General features: G+C 32.8%; 1 protein-coding gene across 1 annotated transcript in view; it reads right to left on the bottom strand.

Annotated features, from left to right (window-relative positions):
• Positions 1-7,879: 7,879 nt before the first annotated feature.
• LOC133181231 (retinal guanylyl cyclase 2-like) overlaps positions 7,880-19,044 on the bottom strand; it is a 55,273-nt gene continuing 44,108 nt past the window's right edge. The window contains 13 exon segments of the mRNA XM_061315766.1: positions 7,880-8,879; positions 8,979-8,993; positions 9,382-9,464; positions 9,574-9,665; positions 9,786-9,884; positions 11,372-11,546; positions 11,711-11,903; positions 11,993-12,133; positions 12,247-12,418; positions 12,524-12,673; positions 12,960-13,116; positions 14,654-14,725; positions 15,752-15,856. Of these exon segments, the coding sequence (XP_061171750.1) occupies positions 8,366-8,879; positions 8,979-8,993; positions 9,382-9,464; positions 9,574-9,665; positions 9,786-9,884; positions 11,372-11,546; positions 11,711-11,903; positions 11,993-12,133; positions 12,247-12,418; positions 12,524-12,673; positions 12,960-13,116; positions 14,654-14,725; positions 15,752-15,856 (1,968 nt within the window). The 3' untranslated portion in view covers positions 7,880-8,365.

The raw sequence follows: 19,044 nt of genomic DNA, 5'->3' as shown, positions 1-19,044 counted from the left end.
AACCACTCAATCATTTTCAATCAATTTTGGCATATAGCATCTATGGGCAAAGGGGAGTAAAATTTTTGAAATTCATGGCCACTGCAATCTTTAAAAATCTTCTTCTTTACTCCTAGACACCAACCAGTCAAACTGTTGGCATGATTGTAATAAGCATTGAGCCTTCTACCAAAATTGTGAAATTCATAGCCCCAAGTTCAGGGGTTCTGCATGGTGCTGGGGCGGAGCTCTGTTGAATAAATAGTGAAAATGCATTTTGTCTTTAAAAAAATCTTCTCCTCTAATCCTGGGTATTAAACAACCAAACTAAATGCATAGTTATATGAGGAAGGGTGCCTCTTCTAAAAATTTTGAATTTCTGGTGATTCTAGTGTTAGGGCGGGGCTCTAATGATTATATAGTGAAAAAGCATTTATTCTTTGAAAATCTTCTCCTTTGCTCCTGGGTATTAAGCCGATGATCTATGTACAATGTAATGATGGGCAATGGTGCCTCTTTCAAAAATTTGAATTTCATTGCCCCTGGGTCAAGGGTTCTGGTGTAAGGGCGACGCTCTAATGATTATATAGTGAAAAGGCATTAATTCTTTGAAAATCTTCTCCTCTGCTCCTGGGTATTAAGCCGATAATCTATGTACATAGTTATGATAAGCAATGATGCTTTTTTCAAAAATGGGAATTTCAAGGCCCTTGGGTCAGGGGTTCTGGTGTTAGGATGGGGCTCTAATGATTATATAGTGAAAATGCATTAATTCTTTGAAAATCTTCATCTCTGCTCCTGGGTATAAAGCCAATGAACTATGTACATAGTTATGATGAGAATAAATGCTACTTCCAAAAATGTGAATTTCATGGCCCCTGGGTCAGGGATTCTGGTGTAAGGGCGGGGCTCTAAGGACTATATATTGAAAATGCATTAATTCTTAAAAATCTTCTTCTTTCCTCCTGGGTATAAAGCTTATGATCTAAGTACATAGTTATGATGAGGAATGCCGGGTGCCTCTTCCAGGATTGTGAATTTCATGGCCCTGGGTAGGGTTTCGGGGGGTAGGGCTCTAATTATAATATACTGAAAATGATATTTAATGCTTGGAAATCTGCTCCTTGGTATTAAGCAAACAAACTAAACCCATGATTTACGATGGGCATGGATGCCTCTTCCAAAATTGTGAATTTCATGGGTTCTGGTGTTTGGGTGGGACTCTATTGATAAAATAGGAAAATTGCATCAATGCTTTGAAAATCTTCTCCTCTGCCCCTAAGTATTAATCAAACAAACTAAATGCAATAATATAAATGTAAATGTATAAATATAAATTGAGTGAATTTGCCTTTTCTCTGTCACTGGGTATCTAGGAGGTAAACAGAGTACAAAATTGTAACAAGTGATGCAAATGAGATTTACTTTCCTTTGCCAAATTGTTAATCAAGAAATCCTTGAATGTAATTTAATCAACAGAGTATTTGATTGAATAAGAATACAAGAAAGAATGTTCTATATAAAGAAACAAAATAAAAATGAATGTTTGGTTTAAAAAAGCAGAGCACGCAAGTCGGATTCTTGTGTTAAAGCACTTTAAAAGATTGACTTAGAGATTATTTATTTAACAAAATGGCCAATTGTACATTGTATGTACATAGTGTGATTTCCGGTTTGACAATTGATGAGTTACTGTCAGGTAAAGTCATGGAGATCATAGTATAGTTTGCAAATATGACAATTTTTTTTATACATTATCCTAGTGAACAACTTATCAAAGAGAGCCAGATAAGTGAATAATCAAGGGACGGGGTAAACTTACTAAGTATCTCAAAGTAGAGTAAAATTTTTCTTACATGATCAATAGAGCCCTGCCCTAGCACCAGAGCCCCTAACACAGAGGTTATGAATGCTCATTACAACTATGAACTTGATTTTCCTGATAGATGCCTAGGAGCAGAGAAGATTTTCAAAAAAAAAAAAAAAAAAAAAAAAAAAAAGATTAGAGCCCCGCTTAAAAAAACTTCTACAAGAGAAGAAGACAACAGTGAACAATAGTTATTTCCATTCATATGTTGACTCAGTCCAAGTGAACTTGAAATAAAAAAAACTTCACATAGTGTGCTACATCTGTCTCAGATTTAAAAGTTTTACTGATAAAGCCAACTATCAACCAAACTGTACGAAAAACGAGATGACTTCAGCTTTTCCATTGTCATTTTCCTTATTTATGTAGTAATATTCCGCTATCACCTGCACATGGTGTTTATGTCTCCCAACTTATTCCATACTCAAGAGCATGCTCTGAGTACGATCAATTTTTAAATAGGGGCAGGCTACTCAGAGATAAGGATGCTGAACAGGAATTTCAACAACCTCATTAAAAGTCAGCATTTCATAAATTCTATGGTCGTTATAATAACCTTGTAAGCAAATATAACCTATCATTTGGTCAAATTTTGGCCGACATGTTTCAAACCAACTTTTAGGCCTTCAATTGTATACTAAATACAGATTGTTCCATCTCCCTGATCAGTACATAAGGCTCAAAGCGAGTGTGACCGGTACAGGAAATGATTACGCCTCCTTGGCACCCAGATCCAATCTCTGGAGTTTCCAGGGGTTTGTGTTTTATCCCCAGTTCACAGATTTGTATTGTTTGTCGATGTCTTTTTTTTCTTTTTTCCTTTTTTTTTTTTTTTTTAGATCGATCACTGTTTTCTTCACCTTTTTCACGTTTCTCTTTAGGTATAAATGCTATAGAAAAAAAATTGGTGGAATACTAGTACTTTATGAGAAGAAGCTGAAATTGTTCAAAGCTTACAACCGACGAACGACACACGACGACGGACGAAAACAGATACCAATAAGTCACTGGAGTGACCTGAAATCCGTATTCATCAAAATTCCTGTGTCATTATTGCTAACTGGTCAGTTAGGAAATTAAATCAACTTTATTTGAAAAGTTGCTTGCCAATTTGTAGGCAAACCCCCAATCACTCTCGCTTTGATCAAAGCTTTGAACACATTAAGGTTAGAAGACAGAAATCCAGAATATCTTTCTGTGAGAACTCGGACTTCTGTGCCTAAAAGAACTGGTTTTTGTTATGAAAGGCTTGGTTTTGTTTGTCCATGTAGAAATGATGTATTGTATTTTGCAGGCACTGTCGGCCAATTTGTCTTAATTGATGATCAATGTTATTGGAAGACGATGCAGTCATTCACAGATTACAGTCATCCATCATGGTTTGCTGTGTCAACAGAAACGAATTTCGTTTATCATTCTCCATTAAATAGGAAAATTCACGCTATGATAATGTATTCTTGCTGTAAAATAATGGTTTATATGTCAAAACTTGCTATATAAATGGTTAGCTGTTAACTGATGCCGTGCGTCGAACCACATCAAATTAGCTTTCATGTCACTGAAACAGGGGAGAGAAAAGTCTACAACATGTTTAATACTGCTGTCTAGTGTCGCTCCCTTGAGTTTGGTTCAAAATAAGAGTTAATATAAAATGAAAGTATAAAGTATTTGAAAGCAGGGGGAGGGGGGGGGGGTGTTACTGAAAACTTCAGAAGTATAAGTTTCCCCCTCAAATGTGATTTTCCCCTTCACTTCAAAAATCGCTGATGTGGCGCTGAGTATTCTGAACCTATAGTGTTAACGTTACTTAAGTCTAATGAAACAAGGACATATACTCATAAAATACTCCAGGCGTGTGTGACCGGTCTGAAGGGGATGCTTACTCCTCCTAGGCACCTGATCCCACCTCTGGAATTTTCGGGGGTCCATGTTTTACGCCTCGTTCATAGATTTATATTAATATTGTTTGAAGATTTTTGAGATCGATCAATTTTTGTTGTCTTCACATGCTGTATTTGTACCTGTACAGCATACTTACCAGGCTTAGGGCGAATTGCATTGTAAAGTAATGCATTACATTACCTTTACTTCAACAATTTGGGCATTAAATTACCATTACCATTACTCTAATTTCTTTAAGTAATGCATTACATTACCATTACTTTAGTAAAGTAATGCATTACCATTACGATTGCTTTTGTGGGTTTTAAAAATTAGAAATACAAAACTTGTGCTTTTCGTAAACATGCACCTCCCTTCAAAACTAAACTTGAAGAATGTTAATTTAAATTTAACATCCATAATTAAAAGATATGATATTTAAAACACAGATTTCAAGTACTTGTATTTATTACACTGTATATAACTTACATATCTTTTTATTATTCATAAGAAGTTCAATCTTTTTGTGTGATTATTGATTTCATAAAGCAATTTAAATTTTGGGGAACTTTATCCCCTCCCCAAAACTATCTAAATCAATAAGACATCGATTGTTTAGATCTAGTACCTTATGAAAAAAATTAAATGCACTGACAAACTTGAGAAAAGGGTTTGACAGCATGTTCCTGTTGCTCTGCTGAAAGTAGAATGCTCGTCTTCTATTCCTTTTGGATTCGTCATGACAGCTCAAACTAGACCAACTCTTTTAATGTTTTATAAACATAGTCGGGAGAAAGGGATTGGTTTTTGAGCCCTTCTCAAAACAATACTTTGTTTTAATTGTTAAACCATAGAGGCATTGTGTGTTTTGATGATACTCTATTCAAAAGATAGCAATTATCAGTTTACAGTGTACATTAATTAGTGTACCTCAAACCGGAATTATTTTTTAAAAGTAATTTCTTAAAAACCCTTTTAAATATTCTATGAAATTAAATATTATCTAAATTAAGTATGAAAATTTAATATGTGTGGTAATTGTACTTTCAACAGAATATAAAGTGTAGTAGTAAATAGTGCAAATAGATACAGAGATTTTATTTAAACAAGTTAACTTTTTTCATTCATTTCTATCATTTAAAAAGTTATTTAATCTAAACAATAATTTCCATGTCCATTTTAAAATAGGTACACGTATATACAAAATAATGCTATGTAATGCCAGCATTACTCTGGATTTGAGGAAGTAATGCATTACATTACCATTACATGTAATGCAAATATTTTGGCATTACACATTACTAGCATTACTTTGAGTTCAAGTAATGCATTGCAATGCATTACCATTACATTTAGCATTACCCCCAAGCCTGATACTTACAGTAAAAAATAACGAGTAAAATGTTCGTTAATTTGATTACCATAAGATAAAACATAATTTGTTCTTATCTACTTATTTCGGAAAGATGAAAGCCTCTGCACAATATAACACAGTACTGAAATACCGCTAGCTATATATGCCTAGACACATCCTCAGAAACAGGCTTCAATGAGAAACCTTGGCATGAATGTAGAATGTCTGACTTATTCACTTTTCATTTTGATGCAGAGACTGCAAATTGTCAAACAGTTAAAACAAAAAACAACAACAACAACAAAAACAAACAAACAAACAAACAAAACAAAAAAAAAAAGGAAAACAAAACAAATAAAATAAATGAATAAATTAATTGATTAAAAAATAAAATAAACGACTGCCTGAAGCCCTAACTCAAGCTGACATTTATAATATTATCTTGGTACAAAGCTCCTCTTCAAAATCTACGAAATAGAATTAAGACTGAATAAAGGTTGTCCCGATTTATATTGTTTCATTGGACTTTTGAGCTTGATTACTTTTCGTTATCTTCATATTTCATGTTTAATTCTTTTAAAATTATCTAGTATTTTTTTTTAATATCATGCATACAAAGATGGATGATTGGTTCCAAAATTGGAGGAAAGCTCCGATTTGCTTAGTAAACACTAATAATAAAAAAAATCTACAATTATCATTTGCATTAGTAGGTGAATTAGGATTCATTAATGAAATCACTACATCACCTTTATCATTAGAGAATAAATGTGTAGTTAACAAATCACCTTTATCATTGGAAGATAAATTTGTAGTTACAAAATCACTTTTATCATTAGAAGATAAATATGTAGTTACAAAATCACCTTTATCATTAGAAGATAAATTTGAAGTTACAAAATCACCTTTATCATTAGAAGATAAATTTGAAGTTACAAAATCACCTTTATCATTAGAAGATAAATTTGTAGTTACAAAATCACCTTTATCATTAGAAGATAAATTTGTGGTAAATAAAAACAATTTTGTCATATGTCCTTCTGGCATACAACTAAAGATTCAAGGAGACAATATACTTAAGTGATATTATTGGTACGATCAAATTTTACCGTCTTAATTTAGTAACAAGCTCAGGTCAAGGTCACCATCTTTTTCCTTATCTTTAAGGATTTTTTGTTCAGCTAATCATATTCACAGGTACTTGTGGACAGGACCCCCCCCCCCCCGATATTCAACCCCGGGGCTTGTTGGACATTTTTTTTCACAAATTATATTTATTACACTTATTCATCATGTGTACCATAGGAAAAAATCGTGAAAACCCCAAAATAATCGTTCCAAACAAAAATACCTCACTATACATTATAAGATCTCTCTTATAACGTTTAGTGGGGTATTTTTCATATATATTAAATCCTAATTAATTTCAGGTACAATTAAGATGTTAGATAGAAATACAAACAAATATCAAAACAAAAACATTGACCGTTTATAAAGGGAGAGAGATTAGCTTTTACTGATGTTTCACTCAAATGAGTTCATAAATTGATTGCTTACAAAATCTAACAAGATTTTAGTTTTAGTGTAAAATCATATTTATTCAATATACACGTATTCTTAATCTTAACACCCTTTGATAAAAATTCTATTTAGTTCAGAACATCCCTTAATACGCCGATTGTTTAGAAATATTACATAAAATCCTTATTCTGTAGTAAATTTGAATAGCAAAATATGTTATATCTTTCTACGCTGCTATTTTGGTAAAAATATAGTCCCTGTTAGATATTGTTTACCATTTCCACGTCCAGCTGTACAAATATAAGAAGGAAAGAAAAATATGCACTTTTAAACTCTGAAAATCTCAATATAGAGGAATTTATGCAAATATACGTTCAATATTTAGTCAGACCTTGACAAGAAGCTTTCCTTAATGACCGGAATTCGTAAGCAATGATTGATTGATTGATTATTGTTTAAGGCCGAGACTGCAATATGTCAGCCAAATCTCGGCGGTTAACAGCAATGAAAACAAATGAAACTTTTCTGGTGGTAAGTTCGATTAGAGATTCAAAATTTAATTTTAAACATGCCTCATTATAACAACTTCTCTTTAGGGTTTAATATTTTATTTAGATAACAGTTGGAGATTTATAACAATGTTAGTATATAGACTAATTATGCTCAATTCTAATAATGCTCAACACTAATATAAACAGAAAGATGAAAGACCCGGCTACACATTGGATCGCTCGTATATAATTATAATACAAAAATATTTTTATGCAAAATTTACTTGATACTTGATAGAGAATATATATATATATATATATATATATATATATATATATATATATATATATATATATATATATATATATATATATATATATCATTCATCATCATCAAAGCCACTATTATCTTTTAACAAATATTGATAAGATTGAAATAAAGAAGAAGTGTAGAAATTTAAAAAATGAAATAAAACGCTTCATTTCAAAGAGAACTTTGTAAGACAATCCTTCTCCTCAAGATGAATGATGAATAAACAAAATATTTCTTAACACGTGACATTGCTTATGAAAAGTATCTAAATACACAAGTCTTGAATTTATAACGTATATATAATAACACCAGTTAATTGGCTAGTATCTACACATTTTCTAATTGCGTTTTAAGCCAACCAGCATCAAATCATTTCTCATACCTTGTTACAAAAGAGAAATCTTTATATATAAATATATATATATACATGTGTAACTTTTTTTAGCTAAATATATATTCGATTGTTTGCAATTTATATGATTAGATATGTTTAATTTGCTACTGTTATGACTAGACAAAATTGTAAATGAGTATTTTTATAAAGTTTAAATCTAACAATTGTAATTTATTTTAGAAATTGGCTTTTTTTATGCTTTCCTCATTTTGATCTGCTCAAAGTAACCATCTATTAATATTTTCATGTCAAAACTTTATCTAAATTCATTTTAAGGAGCTCTCCCTCTAAAAACCGTGCTTACTAAGAACTTTAAAGCAGACAAATTAAAACATCAAGTCAGGCAACATAAATATACTTTGCACAAATATAACTCCGTAAAAAAGATGTATATTAAGGAATTTCAGTAAGACAAATAATGTTCTTCTCAGTCGATCTGCGATTTGTAGCATCATTAATCATGTACCCCTCATAAGAGATTTGAGATCACTGGTCCTCATTCCGCGCTTTTTCTATTTGAGCCTTGATATCACCTACCAATAATTGTCAAACTCGGGTCGATCTTCTAGACTTCTGCAACTGGGGATAACTTTTTTGTTACTTTGTCTTCGTGTTTGGTGAGGACAGTCATATGAAGTTCTGACGTAGACACTGCACTGGGTTCCGTCTTGATGCTATCTGTCAACGTATCTGAATACTTATTCAAACGATAATTGCTACTTTTCTTATGATCATGCATATTATCTCTCTTGTGTGAAGAAAGAGAATTGCTATGATTGACTGCCTTTCCAACTTGTTTGTAATCCAGCGAATTAGAAGTTTCAGAATGGTCTTCTTGTTTAATATTAGAAACCTCGTTAATGTTGGAGAAATTATCATTTGGGGAAGGCTTTCCTTTATAAGAAACCCCCTTTGTTTTGCCGGGCTTTTCTTTCGTTGCTGAACCATTTCGTTCTTTGTGAGGAACTTTCTGATCTTTAGAGGGAGATATATTCCTAAGACCACCATTTTCGCTAGAAGCAGTGCTGTCTTTTAGGTCCGCCGTCGAGGATGCAACGGGATTTAGTATTGATTCTAGTCTATAATTTTAAAAAACAAATACATGTATGTAATATAAAGAATATTTTTGAAAAGATTGAAACTTAGTGATATGAATAAAGTTAAGTAACTTCACTTACCCGTGATTACATCCACTGGTGGCGTGTAAGAAATACATAGAAAAATTTTGATGAAGGAAGAATAACAGATTTGTTTGATTGGTATCCAGATATTGCGCGGATTTCTAGGAAGCATAAAACCGATAACAGAAAAATTTGAATTGGCTTGTTTTAATTTTATTTACTGTACATATTATATAGTAGATAATTTGAAGCTTTAAGATATTTTGCTTTATCAAAATTAGTTTATATATGAATTATTCAGAATAGGAAAATATTTGATATATATTTCCTTATAACATTTATGAGATTTATGCAAACACTCCTATAATTCTTACAAACTGAAACATGGACAAATCTCTGTCACCTAGACCTAATTGATTTTAGTGAAGTTGTTGTGAATTAAATCTAGATCTAGACTTACTCATTTAATGGCGGGGGCTCTGGAAGAGGTTTCGTAAATCCATCTTTTCCGATCAACCAGTACGTCTTGGCCATGCCTTTACCCTATAAATTGATGTTTCTGTTTATTCATGGGTTTATGAACATGTTGCATAAAAATTTCTAACACTGTTTTCCAATACAGTTATCATACAGGTATAAAACGAGATTGTACCTTTAATTCCACCTCGCCTCGGTAGTCTATCCCATATCCTCCAAGTCCATCAAGAACAACTTTTGTCGTCTGACTGATATGTATCCTAAATGCTTAGATACAAATAGAACAACTCTGATAGACCTCAGTTAATTATTTTGATTATCATAGTACTTAAAACTAGATGGTGACTGAAGTTGGTCTCCTAAAGTTTACATACTTCTACAACTTACCTGCACCAGTAGACTCCATTCTGGAAGCTGTATTAACTGTGTCTCCGAAGAGACAGTATCTTGGCATAGTAAGTCCGACAACTCCTGCCACACATGGCCCTTAATAAATTAAAGAGAAATACTGTATTCTGAATTTCAAGATAATCGTTCATTAATAAAATGGGAAGATACTAAACAGTGATCGCTCTCAAAGTCCATTTAAACTATACAAATTCTGAAGAAAACCAACACAGGCTTCTGAAAACATTAGTGGGACCAGGTACCATGGAGGAGTAAGCATCCCTTGCGGATCGGTCACACCCTCCGTGTGACAACTAAATATGATAAACGTGATGACTTCAACTTTTCTATCGTCAACTTCCCTTATTTATATAACAATATACCATTATCACCTGTGTCTCCCAATTGATTCGGTAGGCAAAAGCATGTTTTTCCATACGAACAATTTCTAAAACGGGCAGGCTATTGACAAATAACATATAAAGATATCAACAACCTCGTTTAAAGTCAATATTTTGCAGATTCTATGATCGATAGAATGTCCTTGTTTGTAAATACAATGTAAAATCTGTCATTAGGTCGAATGTGTCTTGTCTTTCATACAAATTGTTAAGCCGTTATTTTCAAACTACATCCAAACAGATGTATCAGACTCTGTGATGTCTTTTATATCGTTTTTAACGAGATACATGGAGTCAATTTAGAAATGAAACTGAATATTGTTAATTGATAAAACTTCCTCGATACATCTAAATTTCGAATTGAAGGCCACAACAACATACTTTTTCTTTTCATGTAGAATAAAAAATTCTGCTTTATATGAATACAAAAAAAAGGTTTGCATATAACGGAGTATGACAGATTGTTGGAAGTCCTGGAATCTGAACACCAGAAAGATATTGTCAATGAGAAACTCGAGCATCTTTTTAATATCAGCCTCGGATTACTTGTGTGTAGAGACAGAGTATTTTTAACAGTATAAGTTTGCAGATGACCAATGACAAGGTATGCAAATTTACAAGTTCCATTTCTATTGAAGAAGCAGTTGTCTGAAGTCAAAAGGTCTGGTATTTGATTTATCGTGGTGAAAAGTTGAAAAAAGAGTTGAAAATTAGTACGTTTTAATGCCACTGATTTGGTAAATTTTTTGATTTCAAATTTCTGAAAGTTCCTTGGAGTTATGATTAACACCATTTCTCGAATATGTTGTTGTACAGTACTCCTGAAGTTTCTCCTAAACTGCTGTAAATATTTTAATGAGGAGTAAAGAAAGAGGCTTAGAGGAATATTTACAAGAACACACGACGTATCTTTGTTTGTAATGATTTTTATGAAGTTTAGGAATCCAGTATAGGTATGGTAATTCAAATTCAATTTGGTTGCTGAAAATATTTTAAACTAAAGAATTGATATATTAATGAAACTGTATACAAGTATACACGTTGTCAATCAGAATATAAAAGTGCCGGCGAAGAAAAGGTTAACCTATAATGTTCATTTTAATGTTGAAATAAAGGTGATTTAATAAATAGAATACTCAAAAATGTTCTTTCTATTCATTGCAGAAATTCAGAAATTTGTTTTACCAGAGTGAAGTCCAATACGCAGTCGTAAAGGAACTTCCGGCATGTGACGTATAGTGAATGTCCCGCACTGACTAAGAAGATCGAGCGCCATTGTACCGATTTCTCCGGCATGACGGTTTCCATTTGGCACTGGTATACCACTAACGACCATGTAGGCGTCTCCGATGGTTTCCACCTGTCAATGCATTGATGGAATGAATATGAATCGATTTAGTAGTACTTTTATCTAATAATGTTTGATAAACATAAATAAGCAAAAAATGAAGATCAAAATTGTCATTTTCCTAATATAACTGATCTTTTCTTCAAGGTATAAAAAAAACATAATATTGCTGATACCTTGTAGACATCGTAATTGTCTATAGTACCATCAAACATTGTGTAGAGGTCATTTAAAAGGTCAACGACTTGCATTGGTGTACTTCGTGCTGATATCGTTGTAAATCCAACGATGTCGCTGAAGTATATTGTCACCTCAGAAAATTCCTCTGCCTCTATAGGCTGTCCTAACTTGAGTTTTTCAGCCACTGTCCTACAAAAAACGGAGGAAAAAGATTACTTGCATCAATAAATGCCTTGAACGTATAATTAATTATCTTATTAGCTGTAGATATTTCTTACGGAGGTAACATTCTAAACAGGAGGAGGTCAGTCTTTTTCTTTTCCTCCTCTAACTGAATAGTTCGTTCTTTCACTATATCCTCCAAATCATTAGAATACTTCTCCAACATCCGAAACATAGAGTCAACAATGTTTGTTTTTCTGAAACCAGAAAATCTCCAAAGATAAGTCAACAAAAATTGTGAAATTTGAATTACCATTTATTTGAAATGAAATTCTTTTTTAGATCTATTTTCAAAAGAGCTAGTCCATACTTTCCCCCAGCAATTGATTTGTACTGTTGGTAGATGTCCTCAATTGAGGGTCTGAGGTCGGGGTTTTCTGACCAGCACTGTTTCATTAACATGATGTATTGTGGCTGCGCTGCTTGAGGGGACACTTTTGGACGGGTGAGGGGTGGAGGATTCCTCAGTCTTTGTATTAGTTCTACAAAAGTAAGTAAAGAATACAAATTCACCACAGTGGAGTGGTTTCCAAACACCCATTGCGGTATGGATATGTTTATATTTTGGTATGAATTTACCATCGTACCTTTTGTTTTATACTCCAGCATTGCATATGGTTCCTGTCTTAATATAACTTCCTGTGTTATAATAGAAAGGCTATAAATATCGCCCTTCTCAGACCCTTTCATTCCTGGAAATGGGTTCCGTAAATGTTCTGGAGCTGTCCAGAGCAACTCTAAAATCAATGAAAGGCTAATTACCACTTAGCTATTGTATTCAGTGTGATCCCTGCACCAGATTATCGAGTAAAATCTCAAAGTCATCAGCAATCAAGATCATTTTAAAATGCATGCACTCATTTCTGTTAAACGTTCCCATGACCCAGTAATAAACTGACACTTCCTTTAAACATTTCTCTTACAAATTCTTTACAGAGGATAAAAATGGAAACTGATCATGCAATTTGCTTTATTCTTTAAATCGTCATGCGTTTAAATTGAAAAAAAATTAACTTCACGCACGTTCTACATCGTAGTTGGCCGTCATTTTGGCACATTCTCTAAACCCTGGCATTCCGAAATCCGACAGTTTCAACACCCAACGACTATCTATGACACAGTTCCGGGACTTCAAATTTCCATGGTACCGAATGGTGGAGTTTTGGATGAATCTAAGCCCCTTTACAAAAATTATTTAGTAATACTTAACATTTGAAAAACTTTAATATTTTCTTTATCATAGTCGACAAGAAAAAAGCATTATATTTCATTAAATTTGTAACTCATTGGAAATTCTTTTGAATTATATTCTTCATCTCAACCATATTTTCATTCAAATTATGTTTATTGAAAATTGAAATTGAATTACTTGTAAAAATGAATGAATGAATAAATGATTTTGTTCCTTTTGGCAAAAACTGACCTAAGTACTGCAATGCTAAGCAATATATAGCTTCTGAACATGACATTAACGTCTTGATAACATACATTATTTCTTCAACACCGTCTTATGAACAGTAAAGGAAGCTTAAATTGTCATCTTTTCATTCAAGGGACTATCGAGGAAGAGAAATATAGACTAAATACATTCAAATTATAAGAATATTTTTAATATTTATTTGAGATATGTGTACATGGGAAGGAAAAGGGTTCTTTTATATTATTGTCACTGCTTTATTCAAAGGTGGTATTTTTCGTCGGGGAAAAGTGAAAAAAACAAGCAATGGTGACAGAGATAATCAACACAAGAAGTAAATGCACATGTCAAATCACCAATATAAAGGAAAATCGTTCAATGCAAGGCGTTTATTACGTCAAGTATTGCAGCCTTAGTGATTATATTCAATTTCTTGTCGGCATCATCAAAGATTTCTTGAATGACGTTAATATTTTTTCTTAAATTTTATTAGTAATGTAAACCCATAATTCATGTTCATTATCTCCAATTTCACTTTTCCCAGAAAAATTAGAAAAGAAATAGATCAAAATGATTTTCGATTTGCTAACTTCAATAATATTGAATTTACGTTGGACGACACATAACATCCTTGTTATTGCAGATAAATTAAAATCCATAGTATCTCCTTTTAAATATAAAGTAGAAAATTCAAAACCCGTACTAGGAGCCTATCAGTGAGAATAAGGTAACAGGGTTAACTATCTCTGTTCAATTTACTCCAGTAAAACAAAATCCTCAGGAATACAATTCAATGTACAAACATTTGTACAATTTTTTTTATGTATATTTTTTGGTGACCAAATAAAAGTAAGAAATTGAAAATTTTACAACAGTACTAGTACTTGCTAGACTGCATAACTTGACAACAATGATGTGATATTCAAATGATTAAAGACAATGGTCAACGCAAATCCTCTGGCAAAAGGTAACCTATCTGAAAGTCAAATTTGTGCTGTACTTAGAGGTTTGGATACGTTTAAGTATATAGTTTTCCCTTGTTTTAAACATGATATAAAAGTCTTTTATCATAGATTTAGAAAAACTTGTGAGCTTTCTTGTTATCGAGATAATTGGTAGGGGACGTCACCATTTAAACCTCAAAAAATTATATTTGTCAAAGAATGTTGAAAATGATTTAATATAATCTTTTGAATGAGAAAATTATATATGGAAATCATAATGGCTGACCTATTATGACTATATAGCAATAAGACACCATTTCGGTCCCTGCTGGCTGGAAGAGGCTGCTTGTACTTACCCTGACCGCGTCTGTCAATAAGGACACCTTGAAGTCCCAATCTAGTTTAATATTTTCGTTCTTCAGCACATCCTTTGAAAGAGTGTATTAGTAAAGAATCAATTTTAAAAAAGAAACATGAACACGTTTAGTAATTTAGCGCTTTCTTTTATTTCAAATCCTCAGAATCATTACTTTATTCACAATTGGACTCTTGATGGCTTACTCATTTGAAAAAAGAAAATTAAAACATAACCTAGTTATTAGAGACTGCTACTAGTAGGAAAGCAATAATTCTTTAGGATAAGAGACTATCCGTTTCTAGTTTCCAATAATCAACTTATCTAAGATAAACATATCTTGCTGGCTACGGAATACAAAATCTCGCATTGCTATTGTAGTCTATCTACATGCATTAGAAATTGTTGAGCTTTATTAAGATACGATTTCATCTGACACACTTAGAAGTGGATATCACGGAGGGAAATCATTATAGACAATTCTGAACATCATTAAAGTTGCGTTTCACTTAATTTCAACGTAAAATAGTCGAACGGGGAGAAATTTAAACTATCTTGCTTCTGCTTTCAAGTACTATATTCATGAAATTTACAGAAAGAAAACATTTAATCTGTGAAATTAGATCGTCTTGTCAAAATGCAAAATACAAAAATTGTATCAAACAGATTGTAAGAACTAGGCCTATTCATTATAGGAGCAGAAAATGCTTATCATACATGTATTTATAATCAAAATTTCAATTTTGTTGATATGCAATACATTGAATTTCATGAAGTTATATTTCAGAAGAAAATGTTCATTTCTTTTTTTATTCCAATAATTAAGTATGAGTTGACAAACTACAAATGTGGTATTCTAATGAACATCATTAAGTATCGGTATTTATTTTTTCTTAAGGTCAATTTTCATGAGTGAATATTACAACTTAACATTTCTTGGGTGACAAAACTGCGAAGGAAGAAATCTTTTCACAATTCCCCTCTCTTGATCAACAGCTGGTACAGAGAAACACTAGCGGTATTGTCATTTTCTATCCAAATAATGGCTCACATAAACATGGTATATTTATCATGTACGGTCCCAAGACCAATCACTTACCCAGAGGCTCCCCCGGCTACAATACTCTGAGACGAGAGCCGGCCTCAAAGGATCAATGAGGAAGCCGTATAGAGGATTCACGTTTTCATGGCGTATGTCTCGCAACTGCAAATGAAGGATAACTAAAGAATGAACAATGTAATTAAAAATCCGCTCACGCCTCGACTTCTGATGAACTTGGTAGGATGAAGCCATACCCTTGATTGCGGAGGTACACTGAAAGTGATTTCACGGATCGATTGCGAGAATCATGTATCATTCTTTTCCTGCGAATGTTTAATTCAAAAGGTTCCTTTAACAAGGAAATATACTCTGTAACTGCAGCTTATTGCTGTTAAATGGATTCTGATAATGAAATACAGGGAGGACATGATAAGAAACAGCACTTAAATTTTGAATAACTTTACACACAAGTTACTTTACACAGTATTGAATTAGGTACAAATGTTTATATAATACTATTTTTGTATAAAAATTTTCATCCAAGTCAAATGCAAACTAATGTTTAATGGTGTTTATAGTTTATTTAGCTGTGAAAAATTCCCAGAATAGAAGTGAAAATAAATATCAGTCTGGTTCGAAGAAATATTAATGTTTTCCAAGTTTTGGCAGGTGACAATGTCATCTCGTGATAAAAGCAAACTTTGAGCTTATTAATACGCACCATATTATTAAAGATTGCATGCTCAATTTCCGCAGATAGAAAATGGCAAAGAACCAAATAACCTTTTGGTTTTATGTTGCCACAACATGTTACAATATAGAAGAATTTATATATATATATATATATATATATATATATATATATATATATATATATATATATATATATATATATATATATATAACTCTCAAAATGCAGGGGCAAGCACAGTATTAACACAAAGTGATGAGACAAAAATAAAAAAAAAGAAAAGAACATGAAGGTGTTAAAAAAATTAAGTGTATAACGTGTTATTTTAACACAAACATGACCTACTTGAAGACATTGTGGTTAAAAACAAAATTACACTTTGTACCGCGATCTTTTTCAACCCTTCGTTAACCTTTGCAACTGATAAAGTTCATTAATTGGTTTTATTAATGGAATATCGATAAAAAAAGATACAGAATGTTTTATTCATTCATCTAAATTGCCTTAGCACATCATATTATGGTCACTCAATAACGTTTGTTACCTGCAATATCTGGAGATAAATGTGCAGCCTACTTTATAACCAATCGGCTTCAGAGGTTTATTGAATTTTCTGAATATTACCACAGAAATGACATTCTTAACGAGTTCTACATAGTAAAATCGTTATTTTGTAGACTAGAATGCTTAAATCCATTTTAATGATGTATGGGCTAAAAAACAAAGCTATTTTTTTTTTAAACTTTCAGGAGAAATCACTGTCTGAAGTGTTTCAGGATACTGTATATACCTATTTTAGATATGTTATACTTTTTACTGTAACCGTTATGAATCTTGGTAGAGTTAAGATTTAATTATTCTTGATTTAATTTCATTGGCTAGCCCATTCCCCCTCCATTTCAAATCTTTGGCTAGCCCACCCCTCCCCTCTGCCCCCACCCCCCAATCAAACTTGAAGGACTGCTATATTTTTGAGTCGATGTATATTTGTACTATCAGTTATTCGTTAGCTTACATGTAAGGCTATCTGTCCAGGTTAACAACACGTAATCAAAACATCCTGGCCGTCCGAACAAAAGTAATTTCACGAATTAATTAAGCCAAATTCAAAAAGCATAGATTTTTGTCTGAATTCGGAACACGCTGTTTTAATCACGCAAATTAAAAAAAAAATTGGTTGAGAAATATTCTAACTCTAAATACAAACACTCTGAAGTTGATTTTAAAAAGACTAGACTTCCTCAATGACTAGAACTATGTAGTCTATGGATATATTCCAGTGAATTCGTAATAAAATACACTACCACTACAGAGTCTGCCACATCGGTTTCATATTTGGATGTTTTCCTTATTATAGACAATAATGGCCAACTAAAAACTAAACTGTGTGACAAACGGGATGACTTCAACTTTTCCATCGTCAATTTCCTTTATTTATATAGTAATATTCTAACATCACCTGAAAATGGTGTTTGTGTCTCCCAACTAATTTGATACGCAAGAGCATGCTCTTAGTACTATCTATTTTTAAGTCAAGCTACTGACAAATAAGTTGATGCTAAAAGGATTTCAACAACCCTGTTTCAAGTCAGCTTTTCGTAAAATCTACATAATGTCGTTATGATGCCGTCAAAATGACATTGTTTGTAAATATAACCTTTCCTTGGGTCGTATTTTGTCTGATATATATCATACCATTTGTTAAGTCATTTGTTAGGCCATAGATTTCATATAAATCGCCCGCATGGCGCAGTGGTTAGAGCGGCTGCTCTAGAGTCTCGGAATAAGAAGTTGATCCTTAGGCCGAGGATTTGAATCCCACTGCGGGACGTGGCGACCGGTCCTTCGGATGAGATCGTATAAACCGAGGTCCAGTGTCGCAGTAGGTGCTGACACAAAAAAGATCCCTCACTGCTCAATGGCCCTAAGTGCCGAGTATAGGTCAAAATATGTAGCCCTCCTCCGGCAAGTGGTGGCGTCTCCATATGAGTGAAAAATTCTCGAGAGGCACGTTAAACAACAAACAAAAAAGTTTTCATATTAATTTTGACAACAGAATTCTCCGTCTACCTGATCAATATATAGAGCTGACGGCGGTTGTAACCGGTCGATAGGGGATGCTTATTCCTCCTAGGCAGCTGACCTCACTTCTGGTATTTCCAGGGTTCCAGGCCTTCACGATTCGTTTTGTCTACTATATCCATTTTCAACTGTCTCAAAAATCAGTGCACATTGCTTTTATATTAATGGAAAAAGAGTGTGGTTTAAGACAGTTTGTTCTCCATTTTGAGGACAATCTCTATTACAAATATGCGCTCGGCAATTTAGCAGCACCAATTAGTCAACGTCAAAGGCTATAGGAATTACTCTATCAACTAACGAGCCTTTAACCGAGAAATAAGCATTTTAGGAAAATTGCTTGTATACATGTACAATGATTTTTTTTTCAGACGGGAGGTATTGTTTATTACCTTTTTATAAATCTTTTGATTTTTACACAATGAATTAAACTCATAATAAATTTTTATTGTCGTTTATAGGAGCTATTTTTAGATGTCACTCTTTTCATTCCCTGTCTTTGCTTTATTTGGGGAATTAAAGTGTTTTAATCAGTTTTGGTGATGTGTTTCTTTATAATATATTTACTTGGGAAATACGG

This window comes from Saccostrea echinata, unplaced genomic scaffold (genome assembly GCF_033153115.1).
Source record: "Saccostrea echinata isolate AGI-Se365-2 ecotype Australia unplaced genomic scaffold, CSIRO_AGI_Sech_v1 ptg000008l, whole genome shotgun sequence".
Lineage (NCBI taxonomy): Eukaryota > Metazoa > Mollusca > Bivalvia > Ostreida > Ostreidae > Saccostrea > Saccostrea echinata.
Note: the sequence above shows the minus strand (reverse complement) of the source record. Positions and strands in the feature narration are given on the sequence as shown.